The 16,483-nt window shown below is 37.7% G+C and overlaps 1 protein-coding gene across 6 annotated transcripts in view; it reads right to left on the bottom strand.

The window, feature by feature from the left end:
* The window catches only part of SHPRH (SNF2 histone linker PHD RING helicase), an 89,483-nt gene that overhangs the window by 12,052 nt on the left and 60,948 nt on the right, over positions 1-16,483 (bottom strand). For 5 of the 6 annotated variants that reach the window (XM_059177322.1, XM_059177326.1, XM_059177327.1 and 2 more), the window contains 2 exons: positions 16,346-16,417; positions 13,088-13,276 (listed from right to left, as the gene is read on the bottom strand). In XM_059177322.1, coding sequence (XP_059033305.1) covers positions 13,088-13,276; positions 16,346-16,417 — 261 coding nt within the window. Of the gene's footprint in view, positions 1-2,281; positions 4,076-13,087; positions 13,277-16,345; positions 16,418-16,483 lie in introns of those variants that run through there. The other variant, XM_059177328.1, reaches the window with a different exon arrangement.

Here is a 16,483-nt window from a genome sequence, read left to right as displayed (position 1 = left end):
TTGGTTTGAGCATGCAGGCCATGCATAACTTTAAAAAACAAATCCAATAAATGCACAATCCTTATGTTAGGCTAATCTGTTAAGGTAGTTTTTGTCAAGACAAATCATTTCCTATATTAAACTACCTGAAGACATTTAAATTATCATAAATTGTCATTAAAATTGTTGCCTCCCAGTTGCAAGAAGATATGTTTTTTTTTTTTTTTTAAAGATTTACTTATTTACTAGAGAGAGAGAGAGCACATGTGTGCGTATGTGTTGGGGAAGGGACAGAGGGAGAGGGCGAGAGTCTTAAGCAGACTCTGCGTTGAACACAGAGCCCTACACAGGCCTCAATCCCAGGACCCAGAGATCATGACCTAAGCCAAAACCAAGAGTCAGATGCTCAACTGATTATGCCACCTAGGCACCCCTGTTTAGTTTATTTTAATAACAATTCCCAATTTGTTGCTAAATCGAAAGAAAATGCTATGCACAATGAAGGATTACTGACCTAAGAAGTTAACACAGAATGCAGTAAGTTATAGGAGAAAAACTGAATAGAAATTAGGTAAGGATCAAGTTTCTGTTTTATTTACTGTATCTATCACAAGCACATTTTGGATGACTTTAAAAAAATTACATAAAAGCAAAATAAGCTTATTGGATAACTAAGCTAACAGAAATACACAGAATTAAAGAAGTTAAATCCTTTTTTAAAGCCCTACCCTCTCAAAACACGATTAAGAACTGGCATTTATCCTGTTAGATTCCTTAGGCATTTTTGAAGCTTATATAAAAATACATATATATTCCACAAACATTTGTAAAAACATGTTTTATAAAGTGGCCTTTTAACTTGTATCTTAGTAATCTATTCATGTAGGACCTTTATTTTACTTCACCTCAACAGCTGCACATTTAGGGTATAACAATTTATTAAATATTTGGTTATTAACATCATTTAGATTCTTGCATTCATTTTGCTATTATAAACAATACTTCAGTGCTACTTGTTCTTATAGCTTTGGATGCATGTGAAGATATTTTTGTTGGATAGGCACATCCAAGTGGAATTGTTGGTTAAAGACTCAAAAAACTTACTAGATACTTGGATTTTGGAAGATTTTGGTGGATCAAATTGCCATCTAAAAATGCTGGAACTGGGGCACCTGGGTGGCTCAGTCAGTTAGGCATCTGCCTTCAGCTCAGGTCATGATCCTGGAGTCCTGGGATCCAACCCCATGTTGGTTCCCTGCTCCGCTGGGAGTCTGCTTCTCTCTCTCACTCTGTGCCTTCCCCTGCTCCTTGTCTCTCTCTCACTCACTTTCTCTAATAAATAAATAAAATCTTTAAAAACATAAAAAATTTTTTAAAAAAATGCTGGAACTTTAACAACCAGTGGTTAAAAATGTCTGTTTCTTTGCACACTTGTTTAAATTCAAATTTTTGCCAGTCTGATAGGTGAAATGAGGAGCCAAATTTTCATTTAGTCTACATTTTCCTGCCAGTGAATCTGAATATCATTAACTGGCCATTTAGAATTCCTCTTCTGTGAACTGTATTCCTATCTTTTGCCAATCAAAAACAAAAAAAAAACAAAAAAAAAACAAAACAAAACCCCAAAACCCTAAGTTTTCATTTCTTACTGATTTGTAAGATCTCTTGTATACTGTATATGCTAAATTTATGTTGTCAATATTTTCTTACCTCTGTATGTGGTAAATGCAATAATGTAAATTATTGTGTTAAATGCAATAATGTAAACAAAAGTGCTATCTTAATATATATTAGTTACAGTAACTCACAAATGTTTGAGGAATGACAATGGGTTTAAAATTAAGTATTCTTTATTCTTCTATAAGATTTTCCTGTGCTATACATTTAACTAGTATTTCATAAGGGAAATGGGATTTTTGGGGTAGATGAGCAGCTTTTTCTTCAATTGCCTTGCCATGGTTCTTTCTTCATTTTTCATTTAAATAGACTCCACCCAAATGAGGGGCTTGATCTTATAACCCTGAGCCTAAATTAAGTCAGATGCTTACTCAACAGAGCTACCCAGGCGCCCAAACCTGGTGGAACCTAGATTCCCATACCACATTATGCCCTTATTTATGAACTTTCCCCCCTCTTTTTTGTTTGTACTTTTTACTTCCAAATGAAAAAAGCAAGAGTCCCAAAATAATACTGAAAAGACTACAGTTGGTCTTATAGCAGAGTCAAAGTGAACAAGAGGGCAGACTTTCTTCTGCATTTTTCTCATCACCCAAATCTCTCCAATATTGCAAGTAAGTTCATATTTGATTATTCAAATCATTTATTTATTCAACAAAATGCCAAGAACTATATTAGGCACTGGATATACAAAGATCAAAAGATACACTCCCTTGCTCTCCAAAACATACCCTCTAATCATGTTACAGAGTATAGAAAACAACAAAAAAGATGGTTTATAATGCTGGTTTATTATAACATCTTAATGAGTACTATACACATTCTACTTCTTTTTTTTTTTTTTTTTAAAGATTTTATTTATTTATCAGAGAGAGAGAGGGGGAGAGAGCGAGCACAGGCAGACAAAATGGCAGGCAGAGGCAGAGGGAGAAGCAGGCTCCCCGCTGAGTAAGGAGCCGGATGTGGGACTCGATCCCAGGACGCTGGGATCATGACCTGAGCCGAAGGCAGCTGCTTAACCAACTGAGCCACCCAGGCGTCCCTCTACTTCTCTTTTTAATGTTTCTATCTAAAATGCATAAATGAAATTTGGCTCAAATCTGTCAGTTTCTTTTCTTTTTTTTAAAAGATTTTTAAAATTTATTTGACAGACAGAGATCACAAGAAGGCAGAGAGGCAGGCAGAGAAAGGGAGGAAGCAGGCTCCCTGCCAATCAGAGAGCCCGATGCGGGACTTGATCCCAGGACTCTGAGATCATGACCTGAGCCAAAGGCAGAGGCTCAACCCACTGAGCCACCCAGACACCCCATCTGTCGGTTTCTGAGAAGACTATTCAGTGTGGCTACTGCTACAGAAACTAGTACTCAGTTTGTTAAAAAAGGTTACAGCACAGAGAAGGGATGGGTTATATACAGGCAGGGCTAGAGGAGATCACAGAAGGGGCACAAAAGAGATGAGGATGAGGAATTGTGCACAAGAATCTATCCCTATGCAAGGTGTTAACAACGTATGGAAGTATGAATATTCTCAAGACAGATAAACTGGAAGCCTCAGTCCAATTTCTTATTTTTTTTAGCTGTATGAGTAAACATACGAATGCAAAATTAAGCTGGGATGATAAATATTTGTGAGGAGGATACATGGGAATAGAAATCCCACAAGACTGCCAGACTACTTCTTAACACTTATGTTGATAAAGTTGTATTTAATTATAAGCATAATTGGTCCTCTTCTGAAATTCCTTTAAAAAAAAAAACAACAAGATTCTATTTATTTATTTGAGAGAGAGATTGTGAGAGCACAAGAGGAAGCAGCAGACTCCTGCTGCTGAGCAGGGAGCCCAATGTGGGATGATTCTGGGACTCTGGGACTATAACCTGAGCCAAAGGCAGTCACTTAACCAACTGAGCCACCCAGGAGCCCTGAAATTCTTGTCCCTTTCTTTATTTCCATCCTTTCTTGAGAGTCTCTTTGGTTTTTCCAGATACACATCCACCAACCCTTACTTTGTGATGATTGCTTGGCTTTTCTTCATGTTTCTGAAACATCAATGATGAAGACCCAGCTTTGGAGTAAAGACACATCATCTGTCCTCTGCCTTCCCCAGACCATATCTTCATGGTTGTTCTTCCTAAGGCACTACTTCTAAGGTCAGCTGGAGAACCAGGATGGGAGATGTATGACGTGTCATCAGTCAGATCAAGTCAGTACCTCTCCTGGTGTTCCACTCATGAGGTAAGCAGTCAAGAGTACTTTTTAACAGTTAATGGGGAAAAAAAAAAAGGAATTCTCCTTCTTTATAGCAAAAGAATCATACAAAATATTTTTTATGAAAATCTTTGTTCTCTTGCTTATAATTTAATCAACAAAACCGAACAAGGTCTTCAAGCTACATATATACGGGCAGTCTTTCCACTTTCTGGAAAATAAACCACAAAGTTAAAAGCTCTAGACTTTTGGGTAGAAGTCGAGGCAATGAAAAAAACAGCAGATACCCATTAATACCAAAGGCCAACAAAGAATATTTCTTATGAATTCTGGCCTACAGGTTGTCTAGTTGCATACCTAAAGATCAGAAATGCCACGCAGCCTCTTAACTACTCCAAATAAGTGCAGCTAGCTTTTTTTCATCACAGAGTTAAACTTGATTGAGCAGCTCTACAGTCTTAGGTTTCTGTTATAAAATTCTAAGAATCTAAAGTTTGAGTTAAAATTTGTTAAATGTGTTAAAAGGATGGAAAACTCACTTCTGTTTGTCATATATTCAGTAGCCAGAAAGAATTCTAGTAATAATGCTCTCAAGTAGTATTTAGACTTTGACCAACACTCCTCCCCACCTATCCAAAATGGGACTACATATCTCATCAGGTCATTTGTAGAGCGAAGTGCTGCTTTTCCTTCCCTAAAGTCTTCTTATTGGGGAAAGAGGAGGGAATAGGTAAAACCTTTGAGTATGGTGTAGAAGATATGCAGTGGTTGGCTTCGCTCTATTACCTTCATGCTTACTTCCTATGGCTGAGAATCTCTGTTTAGGGAAGGCAGGAAAGGAAAGAGAAGATATGAAATCTCCCTACTATAGCAGCAAAGTGCTATTTGCACTTGATTTACAGAAATAAAACCAGTGCTCTATGACAGGAAAGTTACTGTTGCTTTGTATTATAGCCCTTTGTCACCAGTCTGCCCTTCTTCCCTTGAGTCCTCTCTTACTTTTTTGCTGTAGTATCTACGGATTCGCATGGTTATGGCTTTGCTCCACTGGCAGAATTAACGGCTAAAGTGGCTGCTGGGTTTTGAAGAACATTAGAAGAAAGTCGAACAGTGAAGATGATGAATGCAGTCTTATTTTTCACCAAATGTTAGAGAATATTATTTGGCAACTACTTTATGTCAATATACATATATTTAGAGAACTTACACACAAATATTCCATATATGTTAAATACATACACACTAGGATGTGAAACATATCAAATCATGGCTTACATTAAAGGAGGCTGTCAGTTACTTACCACTCAAAAGTGAAAGCAAAATGAAGTAATTTTCTGGAATTTGTCATTCACACACTCATCATGATAAAATTTCTTTAAGTGTACAGCACAGTGAAAAAATAGTACAATGAGCATTACAGGGATCTTAGTACCAGGTAAAGTTGACACAGACATTAAGAAAGCTTTCTAGAAAAACGTCAGAAGTTCCATTAGATGGGAGTGCTTGGAAGGTTTTTCTTCAAAAACAAAGTTTAAATCCCCAAGATTAGAATCATATTCCTTTCTACATGACTTCAATCACTCTGCATGGTTCTACAGTGTATAATATTGTTCACTATTTTACTGACTCCCTGTAGATATGGAAGACATACTGATAATTAAGTAATAAAATGTGAAAGCTATTAAATATCATAATATAAAAATGATACCATATGATACTATAACAAAAATTAGGATGTAGAAGAGAGACAAAAAACTGAAAGAGGAACAGATGCACTAATTTCCTCATATTCTGAAGTGAGGAGACAGCAGATCCGGTGTGTCCTAGTGTTTTAAGAAACAAAACCTATGTGTTTTATTGAAAGTCATACAGGTGATCTTTAGAACTAAAAACAGAAACTGATCATAGTGGCAAGGCAAATAAGGTAGAATGAAGGACAACTGCATTCCATTTTATTCTGAATTTATTTTTCTTTTGTGTAAATTATTACCACTAAAAAATAAATAAACTTTTTGTCTTCCCTTATTTCTTACAGATGGACAAGAGATCCAAGGGGATGGGAGGGAGGCCTATAACTTAAAGTTGTCACCTCACAGGCACACCAGCCCTCTGAATCTGTCAGGGCTTGAGAGCTGGGTGCTGCTGGTCCCGCAGGCCCTCCTCTTGCTCTAGGGTCAAATGGATGCCTAACCAGTGGCACCTGCCACAGCTAAGGAGTTTCAGCTTTGTGAGAGGTAAGGCAATCCCATCTGAAACACAGCACAGGTTTTATTTTAGTCTTCCAGTTATTACATGGATTGAGTTTTGCAGTCATTAAAACATACTACAAAGGAGCTGAGATTAGAGATTTTTTGGGAAGATTTCATCTGACTGAAAAACATCACTTTAAAGAAGACAAATTTAAACAACTTAATCCCCCCCCCCCTCAAAAAGGGAACTATGTCCTCTAACCAGTAACATGACCAACTGGATTTTAACATGGTGACAGATAACAGATTTTGTTCTCTAGGTTTTCATTGTGGGCTTATAACTTGCAAATAACTCGAAGTTCAGTATAAAGTTGTTTCTGTTTTGGTGTTACCTGACTTCTGTTACTTTTATTCTGGACACTTCTTTTGAAAGACATCTTACTCTTTGAATGAGCCTGTGCTATCCATGGTAGTTTCTGCAGAGTAAGATCAGTTAACATTGTTTTATTTCTGTCTGCACCTGTTCACCATGCTAAAAACCCATGTCAGTAGTGACAGATACAATTTAGTGCAGTTTTAGAGCTTACATGACTGGTTTCATGAAGTAGGATCACTTCTCAAGCATATGCCTGGGGCAAGGGCCGGATTCTTCAAGCATTCACGTGCTACTTGAATGAAGTTCAATGGAAATGCCACCCATACAGTGGGAAATCTTACAAGTGCACTAGGCCATGAAAATATCATTCTGTCCCTTTAAACACTTTGCATAAAGATTTTAAAGAGACAGGTTAGCAACTAGAAAAAAGTCAAAAATTTTATTTGCACCCAAAGGCTTTTAGAGATATTATATGTAAAAAGAGTAATCAACTGCTTATCTGTTCATCCGTCCGTCCATCCTTCCATCCATCCAACCATTTGTACTTACTGAGGACCTGTTATTTACCAGGTATTTTTCTAGATGCTGGGGATATAGTATTGAATAAACCGAAGTCCCCACTTCACGAACAACGTCCTTTCCACATTAATGGAGTTTATACCCAGCAAAGTGTAAGTTTTTCAGAATGGTAACTTCATAAAGATAATTTACATCTTAAAGTCTCTATTGTGTGCCTGATTTTTTGTAAGCTATTGCTAACTTAAATCCAGACTCTGAATTTGTAATTGAGTTGTAATTCTGAGCCCCAACAGTTCAGAATTACAACTGCTAACTTGGCCAATGAACAGAAAATGTTTTTTTGTGATTATAATTATACTTACTCATGCCATTTTTCTAACAAAAACAATTACATTCTAAAATTACCAGTTAATGTTCATATACAAGTATTTTATACAAAAATATTTAGATATACTTAAGTATATTCAAATAAATAAAGCTTATGGATTATATTCACCCAATTATTTTAGGCCCAGTCTCAATTTTGGAATCAGTTCTTTTCCATCCAGATGTTTCACTATATTTAGAAAGTACAAGATAGACTTCACAAGTCATCCTTGAATAACTGAACAAAAATTCAAGAAAAACAACAGAATTCTACATTTACAATGTGACACATGATACTGCTAAAATTCTTAGGGAGTGTGAGTGCAGAAATATAGTTTTGTTTTTTCCCCCCTCTACAAAGAGGCTGTGTAAGACAGCTCTATCATCAATAAACTTACTTATTAAAAATGCAGATACCTGGACAAGATGTCAGATCTAATTAGTTAAAAATTTAAATGAGAATGGGGCCTGACAAAAATCTTTATTTTAGGAAGCAGGCCAGTTATTTGACACTCCAAAGTTTGAGAAGATGAAGCAGTTGTGCCTGTGTGTAGGATGGGTGGGAAGGTTGCTGTTTTGCTGCGGCTATACCCATGTAGAGTATTTGCTCCTGGATAGAAACTTCTTATGACCTAAGAACTGTGTCCATCATACAGTCAGGCTTTCCACTGACAAAAATGAAACCTATCCAAACTTAGAACACAAGGAACATGCCACGTGGGGTGTATGTTCTGCCAGGAAGCCTACTTCACCATCCCAAATGCCTGGCAGTTGTCAGAACTTGCAAGGGGAATTTTGTTTACTTTGCGAAATGCCCAGTAGGTTCCAAGGGTCATTTAGGAATACCGACACACAGACATTAGAGTAAATAAAATCTTTAACTTACATGTGTCTGCTGAAGGGAACACTGTGATCACAATATTCAGTTTATATCTATTGTCCATCAATAGGATTCCTTATATTGTGAAATACCAGCAGAAAAAAATGTCTTATATTGTTTAATACTATCTTTATGTTTTCCAAATATCTTTTTTCCAAGACCAGCTATATGATTATGTATGATACACTGTCTGCTCTGAGAGTCTTGACATTACTACTTAGAGTGAAATAAACATTTCGGATGATACAAAAATTCAACAAAGTAAAAAAATTACTTCTTGGCATTATAATAAAGGCCAGAGATTTGAAATTCAACATAAAAGAAAAATTCCTAGGGCTAACAATAGTTTGAACTAATATTTATAAAATTTTAAAACAGTGCCTTACTTATTTATATAGAATTATCTTTATTTTATATATGATTACTCCTTCAACTTCACAACAGATAATATGACTGTTCAGCAGGGTAGTTATAGAAGCAGAGAGTGTCTGAGAGAACAATAGGCAGATGCTTCAAAGAGGAGGTGGCAGACAGTAGGGCAGAAATGTGACAGAAGTTAGAAAAGGGGACAGGCATGGGGCGCCTGGGTGGCTCAGTGGGTTAAAGCCTCTGCCTTCGGCTCAGGTCATGATCCCAGGGTCCTGGGATCGAGCCCCACATCGGGCTCTCTGCTCAGCGGGGAGCCTGCTTCCTCCTCTCTCTCTGCCTACTTGTGATCTCTGTCTGTCAAATAAATAAATAAAATCTTTAAAAAAAAAAAGGGGACAGGCAGCAGAAGGCAGAAGTGGCAGGAACAAATGGTGACAGTAAAGGCAGTGAGAGAAGCAAAGTAACTGTGGCAAGAAGTAATGTGAGAATGTGGAAGACAGATAAAACTTACAAGCATAGTGGGTATAATAATCAGTCATGTTTAATAAAAAGGAAATACAAGTGTACATGCACCTATGAGGACAAAAAAATTAACTTCAGTAAATTCTGTAACCATAACTTTTTATAAGATGCTTTAATTTATGTGTTTATTAGTACACAGGAAAGACAGGAAGAGAATAATAAACAGTATTTGTACACTGATATTCCTGTCCCAACAGGTCAGTGAATGTAACTGTCCTGACCTCTCTCCTGTGTGTCTAGGAAAGGTGCCATAAAACGAACAGGTGTTTGGGTTTGATGGGCTCCATGACTCAGTCTCACAGAGGCTGTGCTGTTTACTGGTAGCTAGAGAAATCACTTCCTAAACCTCACGGCGTGAAGCCTGACACAGCAGTTCTCACACTCGTTCCTTACAGTGTGATGAATGCTTTTACCTAAGGGTCAGCAGCCCTTCTTAGCCACGAGTGCCGTCGGTGGCCCTTGGGATGGCTGAGGCCAAAGGAAGAGACAGAAGAAGAAAAAGAAGGGCTAAGAAAAACTATTTTTAAGGGAAGGAGAGGAAAAGTGCAGGATTGGGAAGAAAGGGAGAGGAAAGCTGGGAGGAAAGCAGTTCTTTGGGCGGGGAGGAGGATCAAGCCTGACTATCAAATGCCTCATCAGGGCTGGTCAGCAGATTGCACCACAGACCACCTTCCTCTTCACTCAGCAACTTTTTGGCATTTGATTTAAAAATACACATTTATCCAGGGGATTCCCAGAGAGGGAGCAGAACTACACGACCCCTTGAAATCATGATCTTCTCATCACTTAACCTTGCCAGCTGTGTTATTCCCAGACTGCTCTACAGTTCCCTCCCATTCTCCACCCTCCCACTCTTTTCATTCCACTCCCAACTCCGGGAGTTCCCCATTACTAGTGCTTTATGGTCAACACACTCTGTCCCACTTTTAACCTTTTGTAGAAATACTGTGCTCTACTTCCTTGCTATAATTAGAACCCGGCTGTCCTTTGAGCACAGTGCTTTCTTGAACTATGACTACTGGTGTCCTCTAGTCTCTGATGCAGGTTTCAGATCATTATTTCTCATTTTTGTAAAAATTTCCATTCTTTTGGGCCTCATGAAATCCAGTTATCCCCTAATTCTACTCTTTGCTCTCATTTACTGAACACTACCTTTCATTCATGGAGGGATTTTGGTGCCTAACTCTATCTCAACTCTACATAGGACACTGTCTGTCCCCTTGGACAACCCCTCCAACGTTCAAGTCTTACCATTTCAGCTTCTGTCACCTTGTCTCCTCCACCTTACTTGGGTCACCTGCTTCTGCAGTTGGATCTGGAGTAGCTGTTCTTTCTGACATGACTAGGAGAGCCCATCCTCTGACAAGGACATTTACCCTTAAAGCTTTTCTGCTCAGTAGCCCAACCTCTCCCTGGTATGTGAATGAGATTTCTACTTTCTCTCTACATGTCAACACTCTTGTCTTTTGAAGAAACTTATTACATTGCAGATTATTCCTTCTCTTTCCTTTATCTTCAAACTATCCTTCTTTGCCAGAGATTAAACATACTCAAGAATCTTTACCATAAAAAAACCCTAAAACAAACACCCCCACCCCCAAAACCAAAAGCCAAAAAATCCCCATAAGCCCTCCCTGTGCACTTTCTACCTCTTACTGGTTATAATTCTCTTTTCTACTTCACAGCTAAATTTATAAAATGGTTGGATATTTTCTCTACTTATTCACTTCTTGTTCACTCTTTATTCCCTTCCAATCTAATCTGCCTTTTGCCTCTAAATTTCCATTGAAAGGCTCTTTTGAGGTTCATCAATGACCTCCATCAGCCAGACTGGTCCACAGGGTCACTGAGCCACCTCAGCATCACTGGATATGTCTGGTAACTGCCTCCTTAGGAAGTAGTTCTTTGGCCTCTCCTTGATTGCTGATGCCTCCAGTTGCTCCTTCCTGGTCTCCTTTTCAGCTTTTCCCCCTTTATTCAACTTAGCTCTGGAGTCCTAGGGGACATGGTCTGAAGCTAACTGCTGTGTTTCACCCTAGGTAATCTCATTTACTCTCATGGCTTCACACATCATTATGCCAGTGACTGCAAATTTTCTACCTCTTGCTCCACAGAGCAACACTTTGCTACATGGATGTCCTAGACATTCCAAATCCAGCATGTTTAAATGTACTCCTCCTCCAAATACCTCCTATCAGTAACTGTACTATTATCCATCTGATTTTTCACTTCAGAAACCAGGGGGTCTTTTACAAAATTGCAATCAATCCCTCCGGCATTCTATCTTACTAATCAACCTTCGAATACCTCATGACTATAACCGGTTCCTTCTACCTCCACTACCACTACTGATCTAATCAAAATCACCATCACTACTGCTGTGGCCTTCTGATCTGTCCTCTCCAAAGTTTTTCTGTTTGTTTTCCTATTCCTGCTAATCGAATTTCTACACTGCACAAAAGGGATCTTTTAAAGATTCAAATCTGATCATGATACTTCTCTACATATAACACGTAACACCTTTCAGTTTACAGGAAAAGAAAATTTTCAAATCTTCAGAAGGCCCTTCAGCATCTGGTCCCTCTTTGGATTCCAGATTCATTTCATTCACTTGTCCTTTGTGCCTTCTACACTGCAGCCACTGAGTTCCATTAAGATCTTCCTCATCTCAGACATTTCTATGTATTGTTTTCTTGTTTGTTTCTATCTGGCAGCCTCCTCCCACAAGGTCACGTCTCTCTTCCCTTGGCCTGGTGAATTCATTCATCCTTTAGGCACCTACTTAACTGTCATTCCCTCAGAGAAGCCAAGTTTGATTTTCTTTTGGAGGGCTTATCACAATTGTAATGCACTAATTATTTGCATAATGTCTGTTCCTGACTGCCCCAACTTAAATTCTGTCCTTCCATTGCCAAACTGTAAAATCAACGAGGACAGCAATCATGTCTGTTTTATTAAGGAGTGTTTGTTGTATCTGTGAGGCCCAGCATACTGCCTGCCACACACTATGTGTCCAATAAACCGGTATGGAATGAATGAATGTCCGTTCCAACTTTGGGATTTTGTTTATCAACACACTAGAGAGCAATGTTATTGGTATTTCCAGGTTTTACTCAAATAACAGTAAGGATAAACAGTACTTAAACGAACTTTAAATCAATCACACTTTTGTCAGGAGGGGGAGCCCTAACTCCTGATAGTTTCAGCTTGTTAATTTTCCTCAAAAAATACAATCCTTAAAAATAAGGATTTTTAACTATCAATTACTCCTTCAGGCCTATATTCCCTACTACATATATTGATTTGTCCTTTGTCTAAGTCTGATTAGGATGATAAAAAGAAGCAAGTTTAAGGAAGGCAAAGAACAAAAAATTCTAGTAAAGGTTTTTCATTAGATAAATGCCCCTTAGAAAGAAAGTCCAATTATCCTATTTGGATTTCAAATTCTAGTCATTTTCTTAGAATTCAGAAGGAAGCACAGGGAAAAAATTAGGAAAATAAAGCCAAGTTTTGGCTCTGAAATACCAATCTGTGTCATCTGAAAATATATACCTCCTTCTGTGACAGTCTCCATTAACTTCAGAAGCATTGTTTTTCCCTCCAATTAGGTTGGGCCTATCCCTTTTCCCTGCTATCTAGGGCGAATGAGAGAATGAGGAAGAAACTTTCTCTAAGTAAATTGCTAATTTAACCAGAGCTCTATTTGTAGTAGAAATACCAACAAAGATGATGGAGAACTGAAATTCTAAGATGTTAACTTTTCTGCCACAGTGGACCTGACGATGGCCAACCATGTTTGAAAAAGCCTTTTTGCCTTCCTCCCACATAGAAAGCGTAGATGGTAAAGCTGAGGCTTTCAGGCAGTGTTCGCACAGACAGAGAGAGTGGTTTCTACATATTCACTGGGCCGGCCTTGTTCTGATTTTGATGGTCTCACTATCAGATACTGATTGCTACTACATTGCTCTGACTATGCTTCCACATGTTCTTAACCTACTTTACCTTCACAGGGATATCTTCTTCCTGGTTGGCTTTCTCGGAGGTGAAGACATATGAGATTTCTTTGTGAGATGTGGTCTGGCGGCAGATGGCACACTTAATGGAGCTTCTATGAGACCCCACGCTGTACTGCTCAATAATAATTGAAATGCACTCGTTACAGAAACAGTGTCCACAGGTCAGTACTGCCCACTGAAAAAGAAAACACACAGAACATACCTCAGTGAGGCGCTATCAAAGATGCCTTCTAGGGGCACCTGGGTGGCTCAGTGGGTTAAGCCTCTGCCTTCTGCTCAGGTCATGATCTCAGGGTCCTGGGATCGAGTGTTCCATCGGGCTCTCTGCTCAGCAGGGAGCCTGCTTCCCCTCTCTCTCTCTCTGCCTGCCTCTCTGCCTATTGTGATCTCTGTCTCTCTCTGTCAAATAAATAAATAAATTTAAAAAATCTTAAAATCAATAAATATATTAAAAAGAGGATAAGGGAGTATAATTTCACTTCCTGAATATTTTATGATGTTAACACTCTATAAGTCATAAAAGCTAAGTTGTACTTCAAAATTAACTGTTTTTTAGTTCAACCAGAATATACTTTCAATCTTTAGTTCTACTCACTCTGTTAGCTTAACAGTCAGTCACCATTATTTTGTAAGAAGTTGGTGTTCTCATTTTGGTATTTAGGAAAAACGCAAACTACTGCTTTAGCACTGTAACAGCAGATACAGTAGAGGGACTGAGAACATTAATTTGGAGATATCATCTTCAATATATTCTATATAACCCATTAAATGGACTTCTATCTTTACATGTTACAGTATTTATTATATAGAAAATGAGATGGGCTAGTATCTCAGGTTTATTTAAAAGTGGTTCTAGATATATTAAAAAAAAAAACCAAATACATAAAAAGACATTTTTGAAAACCCCTTTGTCCTACACTTCAAGAAACGTACAATAGCTCTGACTCTTGGAGGATACCACGGAGACTCCCTGATATTGGCAATGAGGGGTGCAGAAGAGCACCAGTTTTAGGTGAGGGATCAGTTCTAAAAGCTATGGCATCTTATGCAAATTATTTAACTTTTTCACCTGGTAAACAACAACAACAAAAATTGAGTGGTATTACGAATGACTAGGTTCTAAGCACTAAGCTGTGTTTTTCTAGGAGTCAGAAATGTATGCATATGCACAGAAAGAAGCATGGTTGGGCCCATCTGGGGTGCTTTTGCAGGATTGACTAAAAAGTCACTTAGAAAAGAACTCACACTAAGGGAGAAGAAAAATGAGATATATAAACTTGGTTTGAAAATAATTTCTGAGAAGGGGGAGGGGCTTTTGGGGTTTTACTAGCTGAAGCTGTTCATGCTGTTGTCTAGCTGTGCATCTGTTCTCTCTTGTCTATTATCGGGAGCTGAGGCTGCATTAAAATTAAAGAGCTGTTTAACTAGCAATTTTCTTTTTTTAAATATTTATCTATTTTAGAGAAGGGGGAGCAGCAGGAGGAGAGGGAGAGAGTCCCAAGCAGACTCCGGGCTAAGCTGGATCCCATGACTCTGAGATCCTAACCTGAGCTGAAACCAAGAGTCTGTTGCTTAACCAACAGAGCCACCCACATGCCCCTCACTAGAATTTTTGTAAACACAGCAGTATTCTGTACCCTGTGTACCTTCAGTGCCAGCAGGGATGAGGGGCACTTCCTCTACTTGAGAGAACTTTTGTGGCTCATGTGAGCTCAGAGTGGACAAGCCGAAAGTCCATCTACACCTGCAATTCAGAAGAAATCACACACTTGGCTCCAGAGCCTTGAGAGTGACTGGAGGTTGACTGAAGCAGCCCAAACAGAAGACCAGACAAATGGCAATGCCTCCAGGGGGTATTAGCCAGTTTATGAGTTATCTCTGATTGATCCTCTAAGTTAGGAGGGGAAGAGGAGAACTGGGAAGATAAAACGATCTAGAGTTCCTACAGATTGCCGTGAGGAACAGAATTCAAAAAGAAAAGTATTGTTACTTTTATTGTATTCCAGTATGTTCTCCTAAATGAAGGAAATATGGGTTATACTAAAATTAAATGAAATTATGCATATGAAAGAGCTTTAAAAACTAGAAATGTTTAAGACATATATTAAAAATTCTGATTCACCCAGTTGTATGAATCTCATTGAAACTAAAAGTAAAAAAGGCACTACTTACCTTTTGATCCTTCCCATTCATGAATTTTATCATATTTTTACTAGTGATTTTTCTCAGAAATCAGCAGCATCTGTACATTACTATTCTGCTTGATCTCCAAAGTAATATTGGTGCATTTAAGATTTATTATCAATAAAATATCATTTAAAATCCCACTTTTTCATAAATTGTGGAGACCAAAAGATACTTTTTGTCTGATTATTGCTGGTCAGAATGTGGAGCTCATATATTTAACTTTTTACTCTTGGTTCCATAGAAAAAGGCAGCCAAGAACACTTTTACTCACTTCGATTAAGGAGCAATTAATACTCTGATATCATATATGATTTATGATACAAAGTAGATTCTACAAAGTAGATATTTGTAGTTTCAAAAATCACAGTTGGTAGGATAAAGAATCTCTTTGAGGAGAACTAATATGGTGTAATTAAGTTTATAGAAATTTGTACACCAATCTTAGAAAGATTTATTCTATTATAATGGCCTTGTGAACAATCACATCTAAATTTCACTAGGATAGATATTATTTACACTTTAAGGTCTAGTTTTTAAATATTAATAATCCCAAATAGGAGCCTTTGTAATAACTTCTTAAGTAAATGTATGATCTATTGTATTTCTGTACAACTACCAAATAAACATATTAAACTGACAAAGTCATATTACTTAGACTTGATCTTGTGACTGGAAAAAATATGCAAAACTATGCATTTTCAGTGAAAAATGTGGGGTTATTCTAGAAATACCTTTTCACCTATCACTTAAGAAGGATCACTGTTTAAACATGTGGCACTAATCTTCTCACTTAACCTTTGGTCCTATTTTTAAGGTGGAGGTCATTTTTTCCTTGGATATAAAATTGTCATGAGAGAAAAAGAGAGCTATTTTATATATATATATATATATATATATATTACACCTTTGAAAGGTAAGTTGTACTTCAAAATTAACTGTTTAGTTCAACCAGAATATACTTTCAATCTTTAGTTCTACTCACTCTGTTAGCTTAACAGTCCAGTCACCATTATTTTGTAAGAAGAACATATTTTGTATATGTTATTTATTATTTTACCTGTTTTCCCAGCTGCCGAGCACAGATTGGACAAGGTTCTGGATTAATGCCTCCTGATGTTTTATCTTGAGACTGTTCAAAAAAATAATTAAAAAAAGAGATTAGTTGCATTTTAAAACCTGATATGCATTTTACAAC

The sequence above is a fragment of the Mustela lutreola genome, chromosome 6, assembly GCF_030435805.1.
Source record: "Mustela lutreola isolate mMusLut2 chromosome 6, mMusLut2.pri, whole genome shotgun sequence".
In the NCBI taxonomy this organism is placed as follows: domain Eukaryota; kingdom Metazoa; phylum Chordata; class Mammalia; order Carnivora; family Mustelidae; genus Mustela; species Mustela lutreola.
Note: the sequence above shows the minus strand (reverse complement) of the source record. Positions and strands in the feature narration are given on the sequence as shown.